The sequence below is a fragment of the Cyprinodon tularosa genome, unplaced genomic scaffold, assembly GCF_016077235.1.
Source record: "Cyprinodon tularosa strain WSP-4 unplaced genomic scaffold, ASM1607723v1 ctg453, whole genome shotgun sequence".
NCBI classification, from domain to species: domain Eukaryota; kingdom Metazoa; phylum Chordata; class Actinopteri; order Cyprinodontiformes; family Cyprinodontidae; genus Cyprinodon; species Cyprinodon tularosa.
Window position 1 is genome coordinate 352981 of NW_024039178.1, and position 27208 is coordinate 380188.

Genomic DNA, 27208 nt, shown 5'->3' on the forward strand with positions numbered 1-27208 from the left:
TTCTTTAGAGCTAGAAACATATAATGTTAGGGAAGGAAATAGTTATTTAATTGCATCAGATAGTCAAGCTGCATTATTAAGTATCAAATCTGGAAAGTCTTGTAGATTAGATTCATTATTAGATACATACCACTTATTAGTTCAGCTTCATAATAGGAAATGTTTTGTTCGATTTGTCTGGATTCCAGTTCATGCATTGAAGGAAATGAAGAATTAGATATACTAGCTAAAAAGCCTTAAAATCAGATATTGTTTACTAGGGATGCTCGATATTGCCTTTTTTTGCCGATATTTGATATATATTCCAAATGGTGAATTTTCGATTCCGATATAAGCCGATACCGATATAAACTAATTTCACATCATGCCAATCAAAAAATTTAAGCAAAACCCTACATTTACTGTGATGCCCTACTACACACTGTATATTCCACAAATAATTACCTTTTTATAAAGGATAAAAACAGCATTTCAACTTCAGGAAAAAGCAAAATTTGACATTTATTTTCAACACTGTCTCAAAAAAACTTCCTGAGATTAACCTGACAATGAATATTCAAACAAGAGATAAATCTCTTTTCTTCACAAATAGGAAAAAAGTGTACCTCACCAGTACAGCTGTATTGCACAGAATTGAATGTAAACACAAATGAAGTCCAGTGTAGGATAACTGTTGAAGGACGAAGTCTTGGTTCCCTCACACATGACAAGGACCTCTCATTCGTTGCAAATCGCAAACTTCAAGTCATCATTTGGAACTTTAAAAAATGTCCACACTGCAGACATTTTTCGTTACAAACAGTTTAGCATAGCTGCTGCTACACAGTTTGCCTTCTGGAGCGGTTTAATTACGTCATCAGGGCCTGTCGCATGTTGGCAAGAGCGCTCGCTTCAACATATTTCGCAAAATCTAGGCATTATATTATCGGCTTTTAATTATCGTGGGGAAACCCGATAAAGATATGGACAGATACCACATAATTAAGCTAATATCGGCCGATAATATCGGACGGTCGATATTATCGGACATCTCTATTATTTACTTAAGTATTCCTTTAAGCAAAAGTGAGGGTAGATCTATAATTCAGAATAAAAACTGTAAGGTTTGGCGGGAACATTGGGATAATCACTGGTAGAGATCTATATAAAATTCAAAAGACTGTGGCGGATAATAGTTGTACAAATGGAAAGAAGAGGTAGTCATATCTCGCCTTAGAATTGGTCATACAGGACTTTATAGCTCTCTTTTCAAAATAGGGAAACCAGGGAATTATAATTATTGTAATCAGATGGAAACAGTGGACCATGTATTATTAGAATGTATTTGTAGAATGTAGAAAGTTTTCAAAGGATCGTCAGCCCTTTATGTCAACACTAAATAGAGAAAAAATAGGATTTTCAATGATAAAACTTTAATAAGTAAATCAAATTCAGCTAGAAATCAGTTAATTAGATTTTTAGAAAACACTGGATTATTTATTCGTATTTATAGTATGAATATAAATGTGTGCATGCATGTGCATATACACACATACTCATTTATATGTAAGTTTGTAAGGATATTGATTTATAGATAATATGCAGATTTGTGCATACCACTGTGGTATGTATCGATAACTTTCTTCTGACATCATTGATGACCACAGTCCAGTCTGGTAGGTGGTGGAAAAATGCACCTAAAGTAGGCTGCCATCCGCCAATAAAAAACATAAGAAGAAGAGCTGGAAAAAAAACCTTTCAGCTGCAGCAGGATGAATCCAGCATTTTTTCTGTGTGATCTAGATCTATGGATCAATAAACTATAGGTTCTATGTTGGTGAGAGTGGGACTGGTTCTACAGTTTCTTTCAATGAAATCCCCTAATTAATTTCAATAAAGTAGCCCTATCCTGTAGAGAAACGAACACAAACCCATGAGTTAGGCTGGAACAAATGTTTGCATATGAGTAAATCAAGATGAAAAAAAATTTATAGTTTACAAAAGACTTTTGGAAGAAATTTAGTCCAACTTATAAGGACAAAAGGCCTTTAGTTGGACACAACATAAATTTAACATTCACTACGATTTCACAAAAAAGTGAAAATAATTTAACAAATAATAAAAATAGATATAAAATTATATTTAAAAAAAAACAAAATAATAACTTTACTCTTTTGTAATTCACATTCCAACAAATTTTCCTCTATAGATCATAATCCTCATTATTAAAGAGCAATCCTTAAAAATAAATAATAATAATAATAATAATAATAATAATAATATATAAATATATAATATTTATATAAAACTTTGTGTTTATCATATTAATATTTAATTGCAAAATATATAACTTTGTATATATCTCTGGTTTGACTTCAGTTTAAATAGTTTTTAATCTGAATAATAATGTGTAATCTAAGCTAAAGGTAATTTTTGAATAGGTTTTCGTCTTTTAAGTGGTTGTGACATGTAAGAGATTATTGTAATATTATCTCTGACTCGTCTTTCATGTGATTAAAATTAGATCTAAGGCGTCTCCTATTCATTCTGACCCCAGCTGTCCGACCTGATGTTGGATGATCGGTCTCCGATCCAAGATGGCTGCCCTCTAGGCACCTCGGCCAGTACTCAATGAGGAGTCTACATATATAATGTCTATGGGTCTGACAGACGAAGTAACCCTGTTCCCGCCAGTTTAGCAAGCGTGTCCGTCCGTCCATCCATCCATCCATCCATCCATCCATCCATCCATCCATCCATCCATCCATCCATCCATCCATCCATCCATCCATCCATCCATCCATCCATCCATCCATCCATCCATCCATCCATCCATCCATCCATCCATCCATCCATCCATCCATCCAGTGGATGTGGCAAAATAGACTTAGAAAAATTTTATGAATGAATGAAAATTTGATGCATACGGCTTTTCAATAGGGAATGAGCAGCTTAGCAGTAAAATGAACATTTCCATTTATGAAGTCCAACATGATAAAAATGTAAACAGTGTATGAGAAAATAAAAAACAGTTTAAAGACATGGTTGAAAGGGCATTGATATGAAAGGTTAAGAGCTGTGTAACTGCGATGATATATATTTAATGGAGGGGAGTGGTGCCCAATGACCCTCTCTGCTGTCTGGAGAAAGAAAAAGTTTCTCATGTTCTTCCAGTCTGAGGCGCTGCAGCCTCCACACCACACAGTGAGACAGCTGGTCAGAACGCTCTCTATGGTACTTCTGTAGAAGGTGGTAAGGATGGGTGGGGTGCAGGTGGGCTCTCCTCATCCTCCGCAGCAAGTGCAACCGCTTCTGTGCCCTTTTGACAAACAGGAAGTTATTCTAGATCACAAGCTTTAGCACTCTTTCATTGAGCAAAATGTGAGTGTTTCAATGTGAACAATTGAAAGTTGTAACATCTCAGTTCCTCCAGAGCAGGACCTTCCCCTTGTTCAAAGCTGGACTATTACATATAGCATAATACACATCACAGGAAAAAAAAAAAAATCTTAGCAAGCTAAAGGTATTGTGGAGCATTTTTGCAAATGTTTTAAGAGACCCGCCCTCTCCACTTAAAAGAAAAAGCACATGCACAACCCTGTACCTGTTCCCGAGAGGGAACGCCTATTAAACTAGTGCGATAGCATGCACAAGCCCATTTCTCCTCATGCACGCTCTGTTTAAAAGTTGCTCTTCTAATTGCTCATACAAGCTTACTGGGTCTGCACATCCGCCCTAACTCCTAAATCCCTCAATCTCTATACAGTAAAGAGCGGTAAATATATGGCGGACTTTATAGTGAACTCAATTAACTTACCGTTTTGGACAGATGATCACTGCTTTTCGCTCCCCGTTGTCGCTCAACCTTCACTGTGCGGTGCTTGCACCATCTCTGTTATTAGTCGCTGCTGTTGAGTAGCAACAGTCTACGGTGACAGCGGATCGCTGTGACAGCAAATCCCAGAATGCTTTGTAAGGAGAGCTCTCCACGCAAAGCACTCTGGGATATATCTGCCTCAGCTGAGACCTTTCTTTTCTTCTCTTACACTTCATGGATGCCTTTTCTCTTATGACCCTCGGCCATTTTTAAAGAACCACGGTGAGAAAGATGAGCTTCAATGACTGTCTCATACTGAAGCTCACCACATATATACACCTGAAAGAGCACATGTGCAGAAAAAGATAGCTAACATGACGAGCATGTAGGACGGCCTTACATAAATATATCACCAGAATGATTGACAGTTAGGAGGACCACTTATTTAGATGATCCACCCGGAAATAAATGATTGTCCTCTATGCCTTTCAATTTAAGGTAAACTAATGCAAATTGCTGTTGTAATCTCTTAACCTATAAACAATGTAACTTGCTATGATCCCAGGTTAATTAAATACACACGCAAACCGACGCACACATACAGTGAGGAAAATAAGTATTTGAACACCCTGATATTTTGAAATTATATAGGGGTCTGAAATTGTCATTGTAGGTTCATGTCAATTGTGAGAGACATGATCTAAAAATAAAAAATATCCAGAAATGAAAATGTATGATCTTTTAACTACCTGTTTATATAATACAGCTGCAAATAAGTATTTGGAAACCTGAGAAAATCAATGTTAGTATTTCGTAAAGTAGCCTTTGTTTGCAATTACAGAGGTATAATGTTTCCTGTAATTTTTTTACCAGGTTTGCACACACTGCAGGAGGGATTTTGGCCCACTCCTCCACACAGACTTTCTCTAGATCAGAATCAGATCAAAGTTATTGCCAAGTAGGTTTGCACTTACAAGGAATCAACTTGGTGTTGATTTTACAGACAAATTAGATCAGTCTAGATCGGGTTAGATCAGTTTTCTGGGCTGTCGCTGATAAACATGGAGTTTGAGCTCCCTTCAAAGATTATCTATTGGGTTTAGGTCAGGAGACTGGCTAGGCCACAGCAGAACCATGTTATGCTTCATACAGAGCCAATACTTGGTTATCCTGGCTGTGTGCTTCGGGTCATTGTCTTGTTGGAAGACCCAGCTTTGACCCATCTTTAAGGCTCTAACTGAGGGAAGGAGATTGTTTCACAAAATCTCGCAAAACATGGCCCTGGTCATACTCTCCTTAATACAGTGCAGTTGCCCTGTCCCATTTTCATAAAAAAGACCCTCAAAGCATGATGCTACCACCCCCATGCTTCACAGTATGTTGTTCTTGGGTTGGTACTCATCATTATTCTTCCTCCAAAAACGGTTGGAGGAATTATGACCAAAAAGTTCTATTTTGGTCTCATCTGACCACAGGACTTTCTTCCATGACTCCTCTGGATCATCCAAATGGTCATTGGCAAACTTGAGATGGGCCTTCACATTGCCTGTTTAAGCAGGGGAACCTTCCATGCCATGCATGATTTCAAACCATGACGTCTTAATGTATTACAATATGTAACCTTGGAAACAGTGGTTCCAACCCCTTTCAGGTCACTGATCAGCTCCTCCCTTGTAGTTCTGGGATGATCTCTTGCCTTTTTTATGATCATTGAGACCCCGTGAGGTGAGATCTTGCATGAAACCCTAGTCTGAGAGAGATTGACAGTCATTTTTAGCTTCTTCCATTTTCCAAGTGATTGCTCCAACAGAGGAACTTTTCTCACCAAGCTGCTTGGAAATTTCCTGGTAGCCCTTTCCAGCCTTGTGGAGGTACACTTTAGTCTGCAGCTCTTTAGTCTTGGTCATGATAGTAGTTGAGTTCTTACTGATTATATGAGGTAGACAGGTGTCTTTATGTAATGTCCTCAAATAGGTACATCTAATTTAGGTTAATAAATAGTGGCGTGGAGGTGGACATTTTGAAGGCAGACCAACAGGTCTTAGAGGGTCAGAATTCTAGCTGATTGACAGCTGTTCAAATAATTGTCTTGCCTTGAATTCTACATTACTACATATATATATATATAAATATATAATGCTTGAGAAATAATAGAGATAGATTAGTGAGCCATTAAAAGCAATTACTGAGTAAGCCGACCCTTGTTGGCCTGTTTGCCAAAGTTAGCTTAACTGCTCCTTACCACTCATTACAGGGATCACCTGCTGTTGTTTGGCTTTATTAAATCAGCACCAACTAACAGAACCTCCCACACACACGAAGAACTGCATGTCATGTTGTCTAATAATTATGGTAAATACCAAAAGCCGACATTAAAATTGCACATGAATACCAACTCATGTCGTAATTTCAATTGGAAAGTTGCGAGTTGCCAGGATGAGGTAAACTTTGACCTTTCAACATGATTTCAACGTGCGGTGACATGATTCTGTGTGGTGAATCCACTGATCTCTATTTATTTACTGGATTGCTGATTGCCCCCAAAAAAGTGAAACCAGCGCCCGCCATGATGGTACTCCCCACTCCCACCAAGACACGCAGTAAAAATGCCTATGTGTGTAGCAAAAACAAGCAGTTTGCTGGCTCTGGGAAGATGTTTCACAGGTAACTTTACAGTCAGTGGATGTACTAACCAAGAAAATACATATATATGCCAATGTGTCCTATAGTAGAGTGTGTAGTGTAACATCAGTCTGGCTATTTCAGACATTGACTGAGTTCGCCATTGTGTCTAAGCATAGAAAATAGAAAGAGTAAATATAAAGTAATTCACTGTGAAATGCAAACAGTAATTCTTTATTAAGTGGATGACGCTTTTGCATTTGCAGTGTTTGATATTTTTCATTGTCCATTCGTCATCCATCAGACCAACATGCTATTCTTTAGCAAAGACAAACCAGATATGGCTATCCCAATGTCCTTTTGTCCTTTTAAATGCTAATAGGTGTTTAATGTAAGTCTTTCCCCTCCATGTCTGTATGCTCATACCAGCTTCATAAGATGCTTCCCAAGGACATGATGACTTAGATGGACAGAGCTGGGGTTCAGACCGGCACCTCTCTCTACAGCAAGTGATCCAGCTTTCATGAACAGCACAGTTTTGTTTAGAACGAATCAGGAGGTCCAGAATTCTCTAGACAGAACCATAGGAAGAACATTATGAGTACAAAGAACATATGATAAAAAGGTCCATTATCCTTCAGTCACCCTTCAGACAGGTCAGACCTTCATCAGGTCCCTCAGGTTCAAAGCTACAGTAAACAGCCATGTTTTCAGTCCTGATTTAAAAGAACCAACATTTTCTGAACATCTTGGGTTTACAGCCAGGTTCTTCCAGAGTTCTGCAGCTGAGGAGGGAACCAGTCATTTGGATCAGGTGTGCTGTATGGAGCAGACATGAAGATTTTGTTTTGTTATAGGTTGGGGATTAATTAAAGTTCAACAATAAAGCCCATAAATGAAAAAGTCAGGTGGTGGAATTGGGCTGTAACTTGTTTTCTGAACATTTTGGTGAGAACCTCATTGTTCCTGATCTTATTATCCATTCATTTCCTGACCCAGCATCTGGTTTATTTTTGGGCCCAGGTGTTGCTAGACTCTCCTCCTCCTCAGAAAGCAGCAGCTGAATAAAGACTGAATCCTTTTCCTGCCTCAAATCAACAGAGTGGCAGTACATCAGCTCAATTTTCCTCAGCGTGAGGAGTCATCTTTTACAGTGGAGGGCGAGCGAGGCAGAGGGGCAGAGAAGGAGGGGAGTGATGATGTCATCAGGAGGAGGAGGAGGAAAGCAGCATCCTTCATCAGAGGAGAGAAAAGAGGCAAAGAAGAGGCAGAGAAAACGCTGGGACAGTGAAGAAAACCAAGGAGGGGAAGAAAGACCGATGGTGTCTGAGAGGGGGACAGACAGAGGGACAAGAGACAAAAACAGACAAAGGAGACAGGAAGAGAGAGAGGCTGTAAAATCCATCCTGTGGGCCGGAGCCGATCAGCTGACTGCAACTCACCGGGGAGGAGGAGGAGCCATGATGGGCAAGGATTACATGCTGGCTATCATCATTGTCAACTATGATGGTGAGACACCCCCCTCACATACACACACACAATGTGACAGGTTTTCCTGGGTTATGAGGTCTAATGGTTCTGATGTTTAGGAACTCCTGCAGCTATAGATGCAAACTTTCAGCTTCAGCGTGACTGACCCAAATAAGTTCCTGCTGCCAGTTTCATAGGTCTGCATTTCTCTGTTACCGTGAACCCACAGAGTTCAGGTTGTCTTGCTTTTTCCAAAGATTTATATAAATAAAGTGAATCTAATATCAGTTATTTTGAGGAACTGTGGCAGAATCCTGGAGGAACTCCGAAAGAACCTCTAGAAAAACCTTGAAGGAACCCTAGCAGAATAGCTGAGGAACCCTGGAAGAACCCCTAAGGAAGCCTGGAGGAACCCCAGTGGAACCTTGAAAGAACCCTGGTGGAACCTTGAAAGAACCCTGGTGGAACCCTGAAAGAACTCTGGAGTAACCCCAGCAAGAACCCCGAAGAGACCTGGTAGAACTCTGGAGGAACTCTGGAAAAAAACTGGTAAAAATCTTGTAAGAACCTTGTAGGATCCCTGAAGGAACCCTGTTAGAACCCTACAGGAACCCCCAACTGAGGGGATTTGTGGTTCCTTCTTCCTTAATGTGCTTCATCTTTCTGCTGAGGAACGTCTCATCCAGCTTCTATCTTTGACCTTCCATCAGGTTTATCTATAGATTTAACCTAAATGAATCTGTTATCAGTTTCAGAGCTCTCATCAAAGGGTTATTTTGGAACCAACAGATGTTCCTCCAGGCTGGACACGTGAGGAAGAGGAGGACATGTCTGTGTCCTTTCCAGGGTCATCTTGCAGAGGACAGCATGTGGACACACATCCATCTCTCCTCAGTCTCTCCCTGTTTCCACCATCAAATGAGAACATCTGCTGGTTCCTTCCTGTAACTGATGATGAAATCAAAAAGTAGAAAAACAATTTTGATCAGACATTCTGCAGAACGCCTGGTTCCGTAACATTATCCAGAACCTGGACCTGAGCCCAGCCGCTCAGATGATCCGAGGCCTCATTTATTATTCACAGATTCTCTGCTTTCATGCCTCCCAGCTCAGCAGTTTGACCTGATCGATGGAGCTGCTCCTCATGGACACATGGTGCCATCATCAGATAAGCAATATTATCCTCCTCAGAGAGCCTCTGCAGCACAGGGAGAGCACAAACCCACCAGAACAGAGTCAGAAAGAAATGAAAACAGAACCAGGATCATCCAAACTCCTGACCAGCCTAGGCTTTGGGTCAGACAAAACTCTGGTGCGTTTGGGTAATTTTTAATTAAGGTTTGGTTCACATTTATAGTTAATAATAAAAAAAGCAACAAAAAAACATCAGAATCACTGAAGGTGACATGAGGAACTTGGGTTCCTGAGACTGTCTCAGTCCAGGACATGAACGTCTTCACAGAAAGCTTTGGAAACAAAGCTAACTGGATGCATAATCACTTGAGGCTTCCATTTACAGTCAGGCCACGCCCATTAAGGTTAGTGGGATGATGTCACAAAAACTGGGACGTGGGACAACCAACAGATTAGATGACCCCTCCCTGAAGCTGAAAGCCTGTCCACTATACCTTTAATCAAACAGCATACATGTGTAGATCTGTGTGTTAGTGTGTTAGCTAAGGCTTTAGGAAAACCTGGTTTATCTTCAGTGATTTATATGAATACGATGGATATTGTTCATGTTCCGTTGGTACACTGTGATTGGTGCAGATTGACTCTGAACTGGTTTAGCCCCATCAGTGAAAATTGGCCTCTGTCTCCGAAACCTCTACAAAAACTATCTGGCTATGCTACTGTCAAAGCAGAAGAGGTCTTCATGATCAGAGCTGTCTGAACAGTGCTGCAATGAGGAGGGAGGGGGGAAGATGGAAGATGTTATATAGGAACTTACTGACATTCCTATCGCTCCCATTTGAGCTATAATAAATCCCATAATCTTTTGCCTGAAACAGCCTACCTCGCAGAGTTCAACAGCAATGTATAATTTATTCCCTGTTTTCTGTGTGACTCATGCTGATGTTTACATCTTCAGGTGTTAATGTTTGAGAACAGGGAGTTTCAGATGTTCACTTCTTTTCCTGAAGACTGTAGTCCCATTTTTTTCCAGGATCAACAACGTGCATTGTTATTTAATACTAGCTTCTTATCTAGTTAATTCAAACTTTCTGTTAAGTTAACCCTGACTTCCTATTACGGTACTCCTAACTTTGGGTCTACTGGAACACTACAAATTGTAGCTCCTAGCTCCTGTTCCCTTCACCTTTCCTTGGGTCTACCGTATATATATCTTCTAAGGGCCAAATAACAACGTCAGGAGGTTCCTTCATTAAAGGAGCTCTGACTGAAAGCATCCTGCTTCCTCTTTAGGCATTAGTTATATAAAACACTGATCATTACCTGTTTGTTTCTAGTCATCACTCTGTTATTGGTTAACTGTAACCGGTTACCTGTGTATTATTGTTTAGCTGCTTGTAACTGGTTATTTATTTATTGTTTGTTTACTATTACTTCTTACCTGTTTATTAGTGTTGACTGGTTAGATTTTTCTGTGTATCTGTTTATTATTGGTTAACTGTTTGGAACCGGTTAACAGTTACAGTTTGTTATTGGTTATGTCATAATGGGTGAAGGGCTCTAGCCCATATGCAGAACCACTCGGAGTCAGGGTAAAGTTTAAAGGTTTATTTAAAGGAATGTTAACTAATAAAACAAGTCCTGGGTTTGGGAAAGTGATCAGGATTTGGTTCCCCGCTGGTCTGGGGATGGGCAGAGGTGCAGGGGGGGGGGGCTTGTGGATCCAGAGGCTGTTGGCAGGCCGAGGGCTGAGGGCTAGCAGAGCTGAGTGCTGACAGGAGGTGAACTAATAGCTAGGCTGAGACAGTCCGAGTGCTGGCGGGCAGGTTTCTGGTTGGGAACCTTGTGCTGGCAGGAGGAGAACTGAGAGCTGGGCAGAGGTTGTCAGAATGCTGGCGGGCAGATTCCAGGCTTGGCTCTCTCTCTCTTCCTCTCTCTTGAGGACCAGGCTGAGGTGGGTGACCTTGAGGGTCCAGAGGCTGTCGGCAGGCTGAGGGCTTGGCGGAGGCAGAGCTTGGTTGAGTGTTTGCTGATTACTCTTTTTGGGTTTCCCTTCTTGATTCTACAGAGAGCGGGCAGGCAGGTCCTTGGCAGGAAAGATTCTCCAGGGTTCTTCAGAGATCAGGCGGGCAGATTTCCTACACAGAAACTCTTCAGAGTTTTCAGGTTTTCAGGCAGGTTCAATTATAACTGGCAAACACTCTGGCGCTGGAGTGTAGCTCTCCGCCTCCCTAAGAAGGGACCTCTTGATGAGCAGATGGAAAGCAGGTGTTGCAGGTGAGCACCAGCCCTCAGGAAGGGATCCTTGGCGCCCTCTGGTGGGCAAGCCTCTGGATCCCAACAGGTTACCTGTTTATTAGTGGTTAGCTATTTATTCTAGATACTGATTTGTTACTAGTTATCAGGCTGTTATTAGTTAACTGTTACTAGCTACCTCATTAGTCAGTAAGCTACATGTAACTAGTTACCTGTTTGTTGCCTGTTACCTGTTTATTCTGGTTAACTGTTACTGGTTGCATGTTTATTGCTGGTCAACTGTTTCTGTTTATTCTGTTTAACAGAACTTGTTTCCTGTTTATTAGTGTTTAACAGTTTGTTACATGTTATTTGTTACTGTTATATGTTCATTACTGCTTAACAGTTACTGGTTAGATGTCAGGTAGCAGTTACCTGTTTTTTCTGGTTAAATGTTACTGGTTACTTTTTTTAGAGCTAAGTAGCCTGCTTGTAACTGGTTATCTGTTTGGTACTGGTTATATTTTAAAACTGGTTAACAGTTAATGGTTACGTGTTTATTAGATTGAAACAGTTTTTAACTGGTTATCTTTTTATTACTGGTAAACGTTTATGGCTTATCTGTTAATTCTGGTTAAGCATTGCTGGTAACATGTTTCTTACTAGGTAACTTTTAACATGGTTACTGGTTACCTGTTAGGGTAACCAGTAACAGGCTGCTAAACACCATTAGTGTTTAGCTGTCTGTAACTGGCTACCTGTTTGTTTTGCTTATCTGTTTATTCATAGTTAATTTTGTATATTTGGTTAACAGTTACTGTTTGTAACTGGTTACTTGTTTATTCATTGTTACATGTTTATTCTGTTACCTGTTTGTTACAGGTCAACTGTTACTGACTACCTGTTTATTAGTGTTTAGCTTCTTGCACTTGATTAACTTTTACTGGTTTTCAGTTTTTTTTTTACCAGTCAATAGTTACAGTTAACCTGTTATTAGTGTTAAACTATTTCCAACTGGTTGGCCTCTATGTCATTGTTTATCTGATCATTACTGGTTAACAGTAACTGGTTACCTGTTTGTTTTGGTTACCTCTCTAATGTTTCCTGTTTGTAATTGGCCACTATTTAATCTGGAAGAACCAATAGGTAACGGGTTTCCCATTTATTACTGGTTAAGTGTTTGCTGCTACTTACTGGTGTATTAGTATTTTTTGCTACGAGTTAACTGTTAATTTCTTGTTACCTATTTTGTTTGTTACAAGTTACCTGTATGTTAGTGATTACCTGTTTGTTTAAGGTTACCTGTATTACTGATTACCTGTATGTTACTAGTTACCTGTTTTTTTTTGTGTGTTTATGTGTTTTGTTATGTGTGTGTTATGGGTTACAGTTTTATCTCATGTTATGTGTATGTTACAGTTCAATACCCTTAATGGTTACTAGTTTTATGTTCAGTTGTGTTCCAATTCTATTCCCCCTTCCTTGTAAAACATTTGATGTATATCAAATATCCTCTAAAATATAGGCAGGCTTTCAAATCAATGCTATGTCAATAGTTTCCATTTGGCCGGCTATGTGATGTAGGTCATTTTTCCCTAGATCAGCTTTCAAGCATTATTTGAAACCTGGTGAAGGTTGTAGAAGCAAATTAACTTTTTTTGCATCTGCATCTTAGTTTTCCTTTAACATCTTAAAACTGCTTCCTTGTGTTTTAGTTTGTGCTGGAACTTTCTTGATTCATATAATCTTAAACTTTTTAAAGTTATGTACAATTTTCTAACCTGCATGTAGCATTATAATATGTGCGGGACCTTACAGTGTAACTGTGACACCAAAATGTTGGAGTTTAGAATTTATTTATTTTTTATGTCCATGCAGATAATATCTGGACAGACCAGAACCTACTTCTGGATCCAGATCTTCCCTCTGGCTGGAGGACCATAAAAGACTCCACTGGGACCTACTACTGGCACATTCCTACTGGTACCACCCAGTGGCAGCATCCTCGCCTTACTGGGATACCAAAGCCTCTTGAAACACAAGTGAGACACAGTTCATTTACTACATGTAGCTTTTTCAATTTCGCCAGTGTGGCTCAGTCTGCTCTTCTTCTGTGGTGTTTCAGCAGGAAGAGGCAGTAGAGCAGAGCTGCAGTACAGAGGCACAGGGAGCTGCTGAGGAATGGTAAATGACTCTTAATGTATATCTGCTCATGTTAGGTTCTCTGGTGGTAAAACACCTTCTGAAGTCTAGCAATATAATCCCCGTCCTCATGACAGAGAAGGTTCCGTTCGAAACATGACAGTCCAGGCCAGCGTCTCACCTCACCCATGTCCATGTGGTCCCCTATGGATTTTGGAAGTTATCTGGCTCTCAGGAGCAGATCCTCAAGTCCCCTTTAGCAATGGCTCCAATATGCCCAGTTCTGCTCCATCCCACCAACTTTCAAAACTTTGCATGACTGCTTCCTTAGCTGATACTAAGGAACTGGCCTTTTCTTTGGCTCTACTCCTCTCTGATCATACTAGTACTAGTACTGAAGAAGCAGTAATGAAAATATTTGGAAATTTATGTGGTGGATCAGAACCGGGCCAAGTGGAACTGGTAGAAAATGAATCCGCCATGGTGAGAAAGATGACACAAAGTTAGGAAAGGTTGAGAGTGCTGATTGTCAGCGTTCCCAAAATTTATAGGTTGTAATCGAGGCATGGCTCCATATGACCTCCTGAGCAAAACAGTTTTTAGGTCCTAACGAAGGAGAGGGGGAGTCTCAGTGCAATGAGGACATGTACATGTTCCACAGTAAATGAGGACCTCTGGTTGTCACCCCGTTCCTGTAAAATTCACATTAACTTGTTTTCTCTCAGGTCTTCATTCCAGGATGATTACCTCAGCAACCATGACCCCGACTCTAAGGTGAGTGGAAACCAGAATCTCTCAGCCTTTAAACGTTGCTGTTTTTCTTGTCTGAAGTTCTTTCATTCCTTTTATCAAACTGGAAGTAAAATTAGAGTGATGATAAAGGACATGAGGTCAGAATAAAAGTTAAGGCCCTCCTCCACATCAGGATTTAATCTCACACTTTAATCTTTTCTAATCTCTCCCCCTCTCTCCACCGCTGCTTGATGGAGCTGTAATCTGATTGGTTCTGTGTCTCTGCAGTGCTTTGCTGTCCGCTCTCTAGGCTGGCTGCAGGTGGAGGAGGAGGATCTTTCTCCCGGGCGCAGCAGCTTAGCTGTCAGTAACGTCATCCAGCAGCTGTCTCACTGCAGCAGTCCGGAGCAGAGAGACAGGTCGGGGGCCTGGGGGGAGGTGAGAGTTCAGTGCTGCCCCCAGAGGCAAAGCACAGACACAGCAACTATATTTATCCAGGTGTTTTACTGAGTGACGTAGTCCCAGTGACAAGAGTTCCGCAGGTGTAGAATAACGTTTCCTGAATAAGTTTACAACTATAACAAGAAGCTCCTCCAAAAATGAAATTTACTTAAAGGTGTTGTAGGAGATCTTGGAGAAACAGTTCCAGCAGGCTATATTTTTTAACGTACACAACCATGCCTCTCCCTTCAGACCACCCCTTTAAAACACGCCTTCAAAACACATGAACGCACGTGCTGTCTGCTGAGGTGTTCAGATGTTTCCGAGGTCAAGAACAAAACAAGCCGAGACCGAGAGCGGCTAAAGCATTACATTGACAGCATGGGCTTTGAGGGTCAAAGCCATGTTTACTTGAACATACAGTTCTTACTTATCAGAGCCGGAGAATGAAGCCAGAATAGCGGAGAGGGATGGAGGTGGAAAGGGCTTAAAAAGCCCTTGCTGCTGTATGTGTCGTTTTTTATTAGTTATTGTCATAACTAATAAAAAACACACAGGAATCATGATTTTTACCGTATAGAACTAATGTGACAAAATGTTTAGATGCACGACATACATAGCTTTCAACTAGGCAACGGACTGAGTTCACGTGACATCACTGGTCCTTGTGCCTGCACGAGCATTGGGGGTCGATTCATTCATGTGTCAGAGTACCCGCACGGGGGGAGGGAGAAGCAGATGACCCTGATTGATGGGTCAGGAAACAATATTTGACCACTGACGCTGTTTTGTGATTAGTGGACGTTACTCATTGATTTAACACTGTAGCTGGGACTATTTTTTTTTTTCGTTTCACTTCCATACCTTCTATTTCACTTCTTACTACGCAGCTTTGGGGAGATCTTCAAGATACATGGTAAAAAAATTGTCAGAAAAGATCTCCTACTACACCTTTAAATGAACAGTGGAGAAGATTCTCCTGAGATGTTCTAGCCACCAGGGGGCTCCTTTACCTTCCACTGCACTTTAATTTAGATAGCTTCTGACCAAACACTATTAATTCATTTTATAGTAAAACCCATCTGTATATTATGCTATTGTACATAACTGTAAAAACCTTTTTTTTAATAGTAATATCCATCTGTATATATTATATTCGGTACATATCCAGCTGTAAATTTAGTTCATAACACTAGTGATCTATATATTATATTCATTATTTATAATAGTATTCATCTCTATACTCATTCAGTAGAAAACCCATGTCCCGTATTTATGGAACCATTATTTATTCTGCACTTGCTGCTATTGCACTTCTGGTTAGACCTAAACTGCATTTCGTTGCCTTGTACCTGTACATGTGTAATGACAATAAAGTTGAATCTAATCTAATCCTTTGGCAAATACCTTGTATAGCCAGGAGGAGAGGAAGAATGGAAGTTAGAGAAACTGACCAAATAAAACCTCTAAAGAGTTAACAGGATTTAGCATCATAATATTTTATCTCATCTGCAGGGTCGGGAGATGATGCTGGTTCTAAAGAAAGATACCTTGACCCTGTTGGACCCATTAGACCACACCCCTCTCCACTGTCAGCCAATCATCAACATTCGTGTGTGGGGGGTGGGCTGTAACAATGGCAGGTGAGTCAATCAAAGGTGGTGGCTCGTTTACGTGATTCAACCTCTAATAACTCTAATAACTCGTAGTTTGGTACCAGCTTCAGCTTCAGCTGCAGCTGAAACTGCAACTTTACTGCAGAATCCCAGCTGGGTAGAGTTTGCAAAAGTTTTAGTTCAGTTTACAGGAAAATCGGCACAAAATCCTCTTAGTGTCAGAGGGGAATCCACTCAACCTTGGTAGCTGACAGACATGGACCCAGTCAGTTTGTGCAAACAGATCAATGCTCCAGCTGCAAAGAGATGTGGGTAGTGACTAGGGGTGTAAATAATAATCGTTTTGAATCGATGCATCGATCCAACAGCCGACGATCCGATGCATCGATACGTCCGCAAGAGTATTGATTCATGTTTTTTTTTCCCTCCGGTCTATTTTTATCCATTTGTTCCTGGGCGTAATTCTCCCTCCCATGCTGCAGTGGCGCCAAACCTATTTTGCCCTCCTATCTCGCTTCCTGGTTATACTCCTGCAGCAGTGTGTTGCAGTGAGCTTGACACAGACAGTTTTTATTTATGCTTAATATGGAAGCGTGGTCTGTGCTACACACTGTGGGTCTAGATACGGCCGAGGCGGTGAGGAAGTGGGGGCGAGTTTGTCCAACAACGGAGGGACATGAGGGCCAAAAAGAGCGGAGATCCAGGTGGAAAAAGGGTCCTAGCGTTCTTGCGCACCTCGCTCTTCTAGCGGGTCAAACTTCACGAGTTGTTTTCCACAATTTCGGTCATAAAAACAAAACAAGCCGGCCTCCTGTCTGCGGTCAGCTACAATTTGGGAAAGGTGCAGCGGAGTGTCTGTGGAGGGGGCGGGGACGTCTGGAGCCGAGGTATTGCATTGCACTCATTGCGCTGATTTTGTGCAGTATTTTTTGATGCGAGGCCTTTCAGAATCTATAACGCAGGGGTATAATTATTTTTCAGTGAATGAGGTTTTAATAGGAATAGGTGGAGTGAAACTTTTCTACTTCTGTTATTTGCTGTTGTTTAAAAAAAAAAAAAGCATAACGTTATTGCAGCTTTCATAGATTTTTTTTCAAATTTGAAACATTGTCTAGCCTGTAAGGTGTAAACCAGTTAATCGAATCGAATCGTATCGTGGCGTATTCCAGAGTATCGAAAATAATCCAATCGCTGGGTCAGGAAATCGATACTGAATCGAATCGCCATGATAGGTGTGATATACACCCCTAGTAGTGACTGAATGATAGAGGCTCAAACAGCTGAGAGTTAATTTGTAAGAAGAACACATGCAAAAAAAACAGCAAAATATGGAGGGAAACCTAAATAATTACTGCAGTGATGAAAACACAAATACTAGAATATTTAAGACTAAAACCATAAATACGGAATTATATGGTTTAACTAAATGTTAGTTTATTTATTTAGACTTGGTTCTGTTAATGAAAATTAACCTGTAACTATGTGACTTACATCCAATATCGGATCAGGAGCAATATCCCAAAGGATTTTTTTTACACAGCTTTTGTTTTCATTTCATTGTCACAAGTACAGAGCAACAAAATTAACTCTCTGCATTTAACCCATCAGCTTGTTGAGCCGTGGGCTGCCATTGTGAGATGCCTGGGGAGCGATGTGGGGTTAGGGTCTTTGCTCATGGACCCAGAGTGTATTCTGTGAGTTTTGGGCTCAAACTCAAGGCTCAGTCAATCAGGAAAAAGAAGCAGAACTCCCTTGTTTTCACCAGATTCTGGTAGATTTGCTCTTAGCTCTCATAGCTGTGCTATAAGAACAGGATTTGCCCACAAACACTTTATTACCGTCAATGGTTACGCATGGACCATGTCTCCAATCCCAGGCTTTGTTCTTGTTTTGGGAATTCTTAGAAGCCGATGGGCCTGGTTTTTAGTGAAAAGAACTATGGATCTTTGTGAAGGAGAATCTCTAGGTTTACGCCCAGCAAAGGATGAGCTTCTCTGGCCGAGTCTGGTGGCTGTGTGGCCTCTAGTTGTTACCATAGCATGCATGCAGACAGGGCTGGGTGCCGGCTCTTAATTGTGTCCAGCTGAAGCCAATCAGCAGGGTTCTGTTGACTGACGCTAGATGGCAGCCGGCTCTCCGTTTTGGAGGTAATTTTCCATGGGTGAGACACTTGTCTTCCCTCTTTGCCATGCTCTTCTCATTACCATGCTATGGCATCTAAGGAAAAATCATGGGATTATTAACCTTACTGAACAAAAGCTCCTGCTGGCGCTTCAGGGTGAATGTAAGATTCGGCTGGTGTTCAGTAGTGTCATGCAGCCACAGTCATGGGAGGATGGATCAGCACATGCAGGTGGGTCACCCTGAATTCTCTGGGTCTGAGAGGAAAGAGCTGATGCATTTTCTGGGAAGGGAAGCAACTACTGCCCATTTGAATGGACTGCAGAGGAGCAACCCTTTTCCCCGCTGTGGTGTGTACCTTTGGTTTGAAGGAAAGCACGGTTGGACTAGGAATCAGGTAGTCTGGAAGTGGGTGAGGCTATGGGACCATAGAAATGGGTCAGAGTGCTGGCAGTTGCTGGACAACATAACCAGGATTTATGAGTGAGAATGCTTATTTTGTGTGGTGTTTTTTCTTCCGAAGTATCATGGTTCCATGGTACCTTTTCATTGGTGGCGTTCATACCTGTTGCATTAGAGCAAGCATGTCCCCACAGTGTTTCAGCACCATGTTTACCAGTACATGGTTTACATGAAAAAAAAAACTCAGCGGGCTGCAGGCTTTCTCAGTCCATATTTGTGAACATAATCTGTTCCATACAATGCAGTATGCAATGTGTTAGGAGGGACCTGATTTATCATCATCTGATGGTAAAGCAGGCCAAGGAAGACCGTGCCATCCAAAAGGAGAAGCTGGTCCAATGCGAACAGCTTTTCAAGGTCAAAATATCGATACTGTTGGAGGAGCTGACAAAAGAACCATCCTACCAGTTGAGGTCCCTTTTTTAGGTACTTTAGTGCATTCATCTCTTGCATATTTAACTACAGGCTTGGGGTCCTAAGAAGTCCTGGATTGGAAGCCAAAAAGGCTTTTACCTAATAAATGTGCGAAACAATAACATGAAAAATACTTTTGAGATTGCGCAGATCAACCTTAATGAAGATGAGTTCACTAGCTGGAGAAGTTGTTGGAGATCTGTGAGAGGGACTCCCCATGCAGTGTCCTTTGTGTTCTGCCTTGGGAAAAAATCTACCTAAAATTACCTGGTCCGCTTCCTCCAGCAGGCATGGGTGGATATGGGCTCGGATGAAAAAGTGACCTTCACAACCATCCGGACCATCGTTGCTAACGGGGCCAAAGAGGCCCACTCATCTGATGTGCGAAGCCATTATGCAGCCTTCATTTGCCATGATATTGAAACAGTTTAAAGGTTTTGTGTACTGCACTAGAATTTTGCTCAGACAGCCCGGCTGAGACACCTTTTCGAGGGGTTTACATGTGGTGACAATATTTCCCCTGTGATTATGTCTGCTTAAAGCAGGGCATACATTGTACGAGTGGAAAGGAAGGTGAAATGGACCTCTGGAAATTTAAAATGTTTAAAATAGTTTAGTTATTTATCCTAAATTTTTTTGATGTGCAACACCATATCAGGGTCACAAAATTTGGTAAAACTGTTGCAAAAGATGTTCCCAGAGAGCCAGGACCACTTTGGCCCACGGTGGGATAGGTTAGATGTTTTTGTGTGAATTTCGGCCTAGAAGTGCTACTTCCAGGGGCTGGCTCCCAGGGGCCATGCCAGGCCTCCTATCTAGCTAGGGTTAGCTGTGGTTTGGGAGGAAATCTGGCCCTTCCCCTGGCTTCCCTGAAGGTTGTTGTGGTTAAGAGAAAAAGTATGAACATTCTGGACCCTAGTATGGTATTGAACGTTTTTTTTTCAAATTGTCAACACCATACCATATGTTCAAATTATTTGTGTGAACCCCATACCAAGGTCAAAGCTCTTCAAAATTGTGAATGTCGTACCAGGGTCCCGAATTTCATAAATTTTTCTAAGTCTCCTTGCTATACACTAGGGGCCTGGACAGTCTGCAACGCGTGTTGCTTGGTTTAGTCCATGGGGGTTGTTTAAGAGGACCGGCTCGAGATGCTGGTTAATGGAGGAACCAGGGAGGGGGAGCTTGCCCCAAACAATGCCGAGGGAGGAGCCACTCTGTTTAGGCAGAGCCATGGAGAAGGCAGCCCCCCTGGAGGTCTGCTCAGGCAGAGTGCTCGCGAAGGCAGCAGCCTCCCCAAAGTTTATTGCCTCACCAGGCAAAGTTCAATACCTGGTGAGGCATTGAACTTTGGGGGTAGTCATGAGAGGCTAATTACCCCTCCTTACCCCCTGTATGCAACACAACGCAGGACACACGATAAGGGGAAAATTCAGCTAAATCCAAAAAATTCCCGCACTACTGGGAATTTGCACGACTAGAGAATTTGCCCACATAGGGCAAAAACTCATACAGTGTATGCCTGGCTTTAAGCACACATAATCACATGGCAAATAGTGTCAGAAAGACTTTGACTTTCAGCTTTATCTTATAAGAGGAGACGATGGCTTAAGGTGGGACAGGGGCGGTACATGAGTTAAGTGGATTTCCAAGCAGTTCTTCCTGAAAACGCCCTAATATTCCTCAGTAAGTAGTGCTTTACTTCGTCTTTAGTGATGTCTTCAAGGGCCAATCATGAGAAGGTTCACAGAAGACGTATGTCTCCGCCCCACCTGTCAAAACACATTTTGCTTCGAATTAGGAGAATATCAGCCTGAGCACAAAGGCACTTTCGAGAGCGAGGCCATCTGGAAGGGAGATGATTATGACAGAAACTCGTGCTTGTGTAGAACATCGTAGCACACACCTGGTGAGGTCACAAGTGTGCATGAGGAGTTAGTTCTACTTCCGAAGCTGCAGTTTCTAGCGCGTGTGGGATTTTTTCCGTGACAGCTGATGGACTCATGCTCAAAAGTAGTTTAATATAAACTATATATTTATTTTGCTGTTGGAGGTTTTGACATAAATGTGATTCAATATATTTGTACTTGCGCTGCTTAGTGTCGCAGTGGGTTAAATTCCTAGACCGGGGTCTTTCTGCATAAAGTTTGGGGCGACAGTGGCGTCGGATGTAGGAGTTTGCCCTGGAATCGAAGGATTGACGGTTCAAGCCCCGGCTCCGACTTTTAGTGTCGTTTTGTCCTTGGGCAAGACACTTTACCTGCATTGTCTACTGATGGTGGTCAGAGGGCCCGATGGCGCCAGTGTATGGCAGCCCCGCTTCTGTCAGTGAGCCCCAGGGCAGCTGTGGCTACAATGTAGCTTGCCACCATAAGTGTGTGCGTGAACATGTGTATAAATGTAGTGTAAAGCGCTTTGGTCAAGTCTCCTGACTTGAATAGAGGCGCTATATAAGTACATGCCATTTACCCTTTACCAAAGTTTGCATGTTCTCCCTGTGCATGCGGTTCTCTCCGGGTAATCCAGCTTCCTCCCAGTCCAAAAACATGACTGTTAGGTTTATTGGTTTCTCTAAATTCTCCTTAGGTGTGAGTGTGTGTGTGAATGGTTGTTTTTCCTGTTTGTCTCTGTGTTGCCCTGCGATGGACTGGCGACCTTTCCAGGGTGTACCCCGCCTTTCTCCCTAGACAGCTGGAGATAGGCACCAGCACCCCTCGCAACCCCAGCTGGGATAAAGCGTGACTGAAAAAATATATATATATTTGTACTTCTGAAGTGGTTAGGCTGTTGCTCTCTTAAAAAAAATCTGCTTAGAAAACTCCCATTCCCTTTCTCTTTGTGACTTTATCAGAAATAATACACAAATAAATGATTTATATGCTCTCTATAGTGTCTTCTGTTTGCTCCCCCTACTGGCTGTCCTGTGCGGCTGTCAGTGTTTTCAGAGAGCTTGATGTGCTCAGTTTTCTTTAGATTTCCTGATTCATCTTCCTGTCCAGGATCACCAGTCTTTCAGCAGTGAAACAGAAACCAGTTTGACCATTCTTCCTGCTTCAGAGCTGTGCTCTGAGACGCCACCATATATGTTTCACCTGCCAACATGAGACATACCTGATGCTGTTTCAACAGAGATTTGGTCTCTGAAATGTGTTTTTCCCAGTCTTTGCGCTAAGCTGTTCTCTCTCCTGCTTTATAGATCCTGCATGTTGAGAAGTTAAATCAAGCTCACCTCTATGTTTTCCCCTCCCACTCTAACGCTGTCGCTCTCTGTTTCTCTGCCACGCCCACCCTTACCTGTGCAGGGACAGGTAAATCCCCTCTACACTCACACTGTTGGCACACAACTAAAAGTCAGGGTCATTTATGGACTTGGTCCTCTGATCATCACCTTCTCTGGTTGATCAAGCTCTTTTTTGTGTTTGTGGTGCTTTCAGGGACTTTGCCTTTGTGGCTGGAGATAAGGACAGCTGTGTTCTGAAGTGTCATGTGTTTCGCTGTAACGCTCCAGCCAAAGCAATCGCATCAGCTCTCCACGAGATGTGCTCAAAGGTGGGAGCCTCCAAACACTCACAGTAAACCTTCTTCTGTTCTAGTAGAACTGACTGGGATGAGACCTCAAGTCATTGTAAAAACTAAGTCCATCACAGCTGCTGCCTCCAGCTTAGATATAGACCCTGGAGCTCCTAAATAACAGCAGTAGCTGTGGCACATTGATGCAGTGGTTGTCAAGCCTGGTCCTCAAATACCACTGCTCTGTATGTTTTAGATATCTCTGTTGCAGCACGCCTGATTAAAATTATTCCATGACCTTCTCAGCAGCCATCATGTGCTGCAGAAGCCTGTTAAACATCCCTTCATTTAAGTCAGGTGTGTGGCACCAAAGAGACACCTAACACTTGCAGGACAGTGGTACTGAAGGACCAGGATTGAGAACCACTGGTCTATCTATCCAGTTCCAGTGTCCTGCACATTTAATCTGTGTCTCTGCCTACACACACCTGGACACAATAATGCCCTTATCATGACTGTGGAGAATTTTTCAGAATACGGGAAAATGTGGGAGTTTTCTTCACCTTTCATGAGGTCAAAACTAAAACTATGTCCAGGGTAGGAAAGGACCTGCAGACTGCGGTGCTGAAGCCAGACAGAGAAGGTAATTTAGACATTTAATGCAGGTGTGTCGAATCAGAGAAATGGTGAATTGAAGACTCCTGCTCTGCCGCATCTAGGTGGGTAAGAACAGTGCTAGAGTAAAAAGGCCTCAGAAATAACATTGAAACAGCAATTGTAGGGGTCTAACAATGTAGGTAGGGTTATAAGGTAAGTCCAGACCATCTTACGTTCATCATTCAGCAGAGAGAAACAGTTATACAGAGACGAGAACATCTCAGACATCATTCAGAAGTGGACTTCCCAGAAGATTCAGTCAGAGGTCAGAATTAGATGAGTTAAATGAGCAAAAAAACAAGAGCTCCAACCCAGACTCTACAGCAGGAATGCTCAAAGTCGGTCCTCGAGGGCAGCTATCCTGCAGGTTTTGGAGGTCTAAATGCTTTAGCACAGCTGATTCTGATGATTGCAGTTCAGCAAAAGCTTGTAAATCAGCGTTCATGAAAATCAACTTTGCCGGAGCAGGGCATAGCAGCTTTACAGGTTAGCTGGCTAAAGGTCAAATTCAGTAGAAAAAACAAGTGCACCCTCTTTGAGGCTGTCCTTTTATTGGCTGGAAAGTTTGCTGGGAGGTGATCCGACTTCAGTCTGAGTGTGAGAGAGGGAGTTAAGAAAGTCCTCAAGTAGAGCTGACGGGTTTGCGAGGGTATCTCTGACTTGAGTAGAGACTCCTTTGGGCCCGAGGACAAGGGGAGGAGAGAATATCTGTGCTAGAAACATCTGACCTGAGAGCAGAAACAAAGATTTGATGGAGAAGGGAAGAGATTTGAGAGAAAGCAGAAGTTTTGAATGTGAGGATTACAAGTTTTAAATGCAAGTAGATGAAATCCTGCTCTCAAAAAGAAAATGTGTGCTCTTTGTTTTTGGTAGGACAAATCTTCCATATAGCTGAGCTCTGGAGTATGGTAAAGGAAGGATGATGATGATTGTTATGAGCTGTCATTGAGTAGACCTAGGACAACCACAGTAATCAAGAGTCCAAAGTGAAGAGAGTCAGAGCTGAGCGTAAAAGTCTGGTAAAGGCAAGTGAGATTCCTTACAGCTCCTTTGTGCCCGACAGGAATGTCAGGAGGCCCCAATGCTGAAGGTTTCTGAGGGAGGGCACCTCTTCTAGGTCATGGGGTGGACTCAGTTTTTCTCCTGACTACACTGAACATTATAAGAACATCATTCTCCTCCAGACTTCAGTGTTGATACCATCAGTTGGGTTCTGACTGAAACCTTTTTTTCCATGTAGATGATCTCAGAGAAATCCGTGATGAGGCCTTCACGCTCTCTCACCATGGAGAGTATCTCACCTGAAGACCTACCCAGACAAGGTGACGCACCTGCTGAGGCACTCATCATCTAATCTCATCTCATCTCATCTGTTCTCAGCTCTGTATTAATCATCTGTCCTTTCAGTGGAGTTTTTAGATGCAGTGCGGCAGCAGGTCCAGAAGTTTGAGGTGCAGTACATCGGAAACCTTCCAGTGTCCAGAGCTATGGGTATGAGAGACACCTGGTACCCTGAAGTTAATCCTTGGACAGTCAGAGGGCTCCCCTATGTTCTCTATGTCTTTGCCTTAGTTTCTAGACAAACAAAACGAAGAAAAAATATTTGAACAAGCAACTCCTCAGACCCAGTAGACAGTGCTCTGACAGACGGGAGGTTCTGTAACTTACGAACTGGTCTGCTTGCTTTTTCACAGGGATGGAGGTTTTGAACAGAGCCATCGAGAGCATTATGAACTCTACAGACCGGGATGACTGGGAGCCAACAGTGATTCACATCAACGACAAAGTTCTTTCTCTGTGGAAGGGGGAGGTACCGTCCTCATCATTGCTGGAGCTCAGGTGAAACCTCCTTCAACTGTGACTAACTGTTACATCTTCCTGGCAGGCTGGAGACCAGCCCCTCTGGGAGTGTCAGGTACGTTTCCTCACCTTTTTGGGCGTCGGGCACGACAGCCGCACCTTTGCCGTGATTGTTGATGCCGGCACACAGCAGTTTGAGTGTCACGTGTTCTGGTGCGAACCGGATGCAGGGATCATCTCCGAGGCTGTCCAGGCTGCCTGCATGGTAAATAGAGTAAGCCTTTACAGGGAATCATGACACGACTGGTGCTTTGTGCCATCCACGTTAAACAGTTTATTTTGTACATTTGAAATCTCTTTGGAATGACAGAAAACAGCAGCTAGAATTGGCCTTCTTTTTGTGTCTGCTTCCTGTCTCTCCATCCTCAGTTTGAATGACTGGGTAGGGGTTTGGGCCAGTCTCTTATGAACGGCCTCCATCTGCCGTCCCCAACACCAGTATATTTAGTTTTGTCCAGTGATAGGATCTATGTGTTCTCAGTACTCAGCTTCTAACTGTCATAAACTATGTGATATTCAAGCGTTTTTAGGCCATGGTGTTGCTGCCCACTACTGCCGGCTCACCATTTGTTTCCTTCCATTAGGTCCAGTACCAGAAGTGTCTGGTGGCTCAGACTCCACCTCCTAGAACCAAATCATGGCGTGTGACTCCATCAAAGGTGAAACGAGCAAACTCGATGGATGGAGCTGCCTTTCCGCCACTCTCATCGCATCACATCAGAAGCAGCAGCTCCAGCCTGATGAGTGCAACCAAGGGCGGCAGCAACAATGTCAGGAAAGGGATGATGGCATTCTTTGAGACGTTCCGCAACAAACAAACTGCCACCTCATAGTGATGGGGGCAGGACCGCTGGATGCTGTCGTTCCAACTGGACTGAAACCCCCAGGCCAGCATCTAAACCGGCTGAAACTCTGGGGCTAGGTCCACCAGAGGAGCAGCTACTTGATGAATGTCTGCAGATGTCTGACCAATCAGAACCATTGAGTCCTGCACTTCTTCCCTTATAGAGCAAACCAAACTGTAGAAAGAACATAAACTGAACTGACTCAGGGTCTTCAGGTTTGAAATGTGAATTAAAAAAACCTCTCCTTGACAAAAACAACTATGAACCTTTTGGTGAAGTGATCAGGAATCAGAAGGATTTCTGCATCTGATTTTCCTGAAATGATCTTAAAAGCAGAAATGAGGAATTAGAGCAGACAGATTTAGTTTGTATGTTTGCCCATGCTTCAACTGGAGTTGGACCTTAGACTCAGTCATAGAGCTAAAAGAAGCAGGGAGGGCTTCTGTCCACCAGGGGGCAGGAATTAGCCTGAAGTTATGGCACCATTAGGGCGGCTGACATAACAATAGAAAAAGCTGTTTTTTCTCCTGGATGGTTGAAGGTTTTGCAGGTTTAGTCTGTTTTTAGGTTTCAGAAAGTTATAAGCTGTAGAGGCTTGTTTTGTCTGTAGCTAAGATCAACCAGTTTAGCCCAGAAACATTTAATGATGTCATGTATAAAATAACCTGAATAAAATAAAATAAAAAGTCCATCACCCTGCTCCTGGAGCAGTTTATGTCTGCTTCTTTTTTGTTATTCTTTTTTTTTTTTTTTTTTTTACTTATTTATGACTTACAGATATTGGCGCACAGGGGTAACATTCAGCATAGGAAGCAAAGGAAGATAACATGAGGCAGGTCCGCAGAAGAAATCCGATTTAAATACGACAACCAGAGGGCTTATACAAGACATGCAGCCGATCATGTGACACCAGCTACTCCTCCTCATTGGACACAACCAGCTGCTGTTCTCTATTTTACCTTGAAAACTCCAACAAAAACATAGTAATCTGATGCTTAGCTTATGTGTGAACCACCTGAAAAGGAAGGAAGGACAGCATCTTACTTTATCGCCTCTCTAAAGCCGGGCATACACTGTGCGATTTTTTTCAATCGCTGCACACAGCTACAGCTAACATTGTACGACGACACTACAGGTTGAGTTCACAGCTC

At 42.3% G+C, this 27208-nt stretch overlaps 1 protein-coding gene across 2 annotated transcripts; it reads left to right on the forward strand.

The window, feature by feature from the left end:
• The first annotated feature begins 7599 nt into the window (after window positions 1–7599).
• On the forward strand, window positions 7600–26746 carry apbb3 (amyloid beta (A4) precursor protein-binding, family B, member 3). Of its 2 annotated transcripts, XM_038300699.1 has the most exons (13): window positions 7600–7927; window positions 13136–13299; window positions 13383–13441; window positions 14125–14173; window positions 14420–14569; window positions 16088–16215; window positions 22488–22493; window positions 22620–22734; window positions 24593–24674; window positions 24760–24843; window positions 25047–25162; window positions 25238–25417; window positions 25797–26746. In XM_038300699.1, exons 1-13 carry the CDS (start codon window positions 7615–7617, stop codon window positions 26043–26045), a joined length of 1695 nt encoding a protein of 564 aa, XP_038156627.1. In that variant the 5' UTR covers window positions 7600–7614; the 3' UTR covers window positions 26046–26746. The 2 variants fall into 2 exon arrangements, with proteins under 2 accessions (XP_038156627.1, XP_038156628.1); XM_038300700.1 differs by lacking the exon at window positions 22488–22493.
• The last annotated feature ends 462 nt before the right edge of the window (window positions 26747–27208 follow it).

Excerpts from the sequence above, each read along its gene's own strand:
- apbb3 (XM_038300699.1), top strand. The coding sequence starts at position 7,615 with ATGATGTCATCAGGAGGAGGAGGAGGAAAGCAGCATCCTTCATCAGAG. Across the intron at positions 7,928-13,135 it reads CATCATTGTCAACTATGATG|ATAATATCTGGACAGACCAG; the intron begins GTGAGACACCCC and ends ATGTCCATGCAG. Across the intron at positions 24,844-25,046 it reads TCCAGTGTCCAGAGCTATGG|GGATGGAGGTTTTGAACAGA; the intron begins GTATGAGAGACA and ends GCTTTTTCACAG.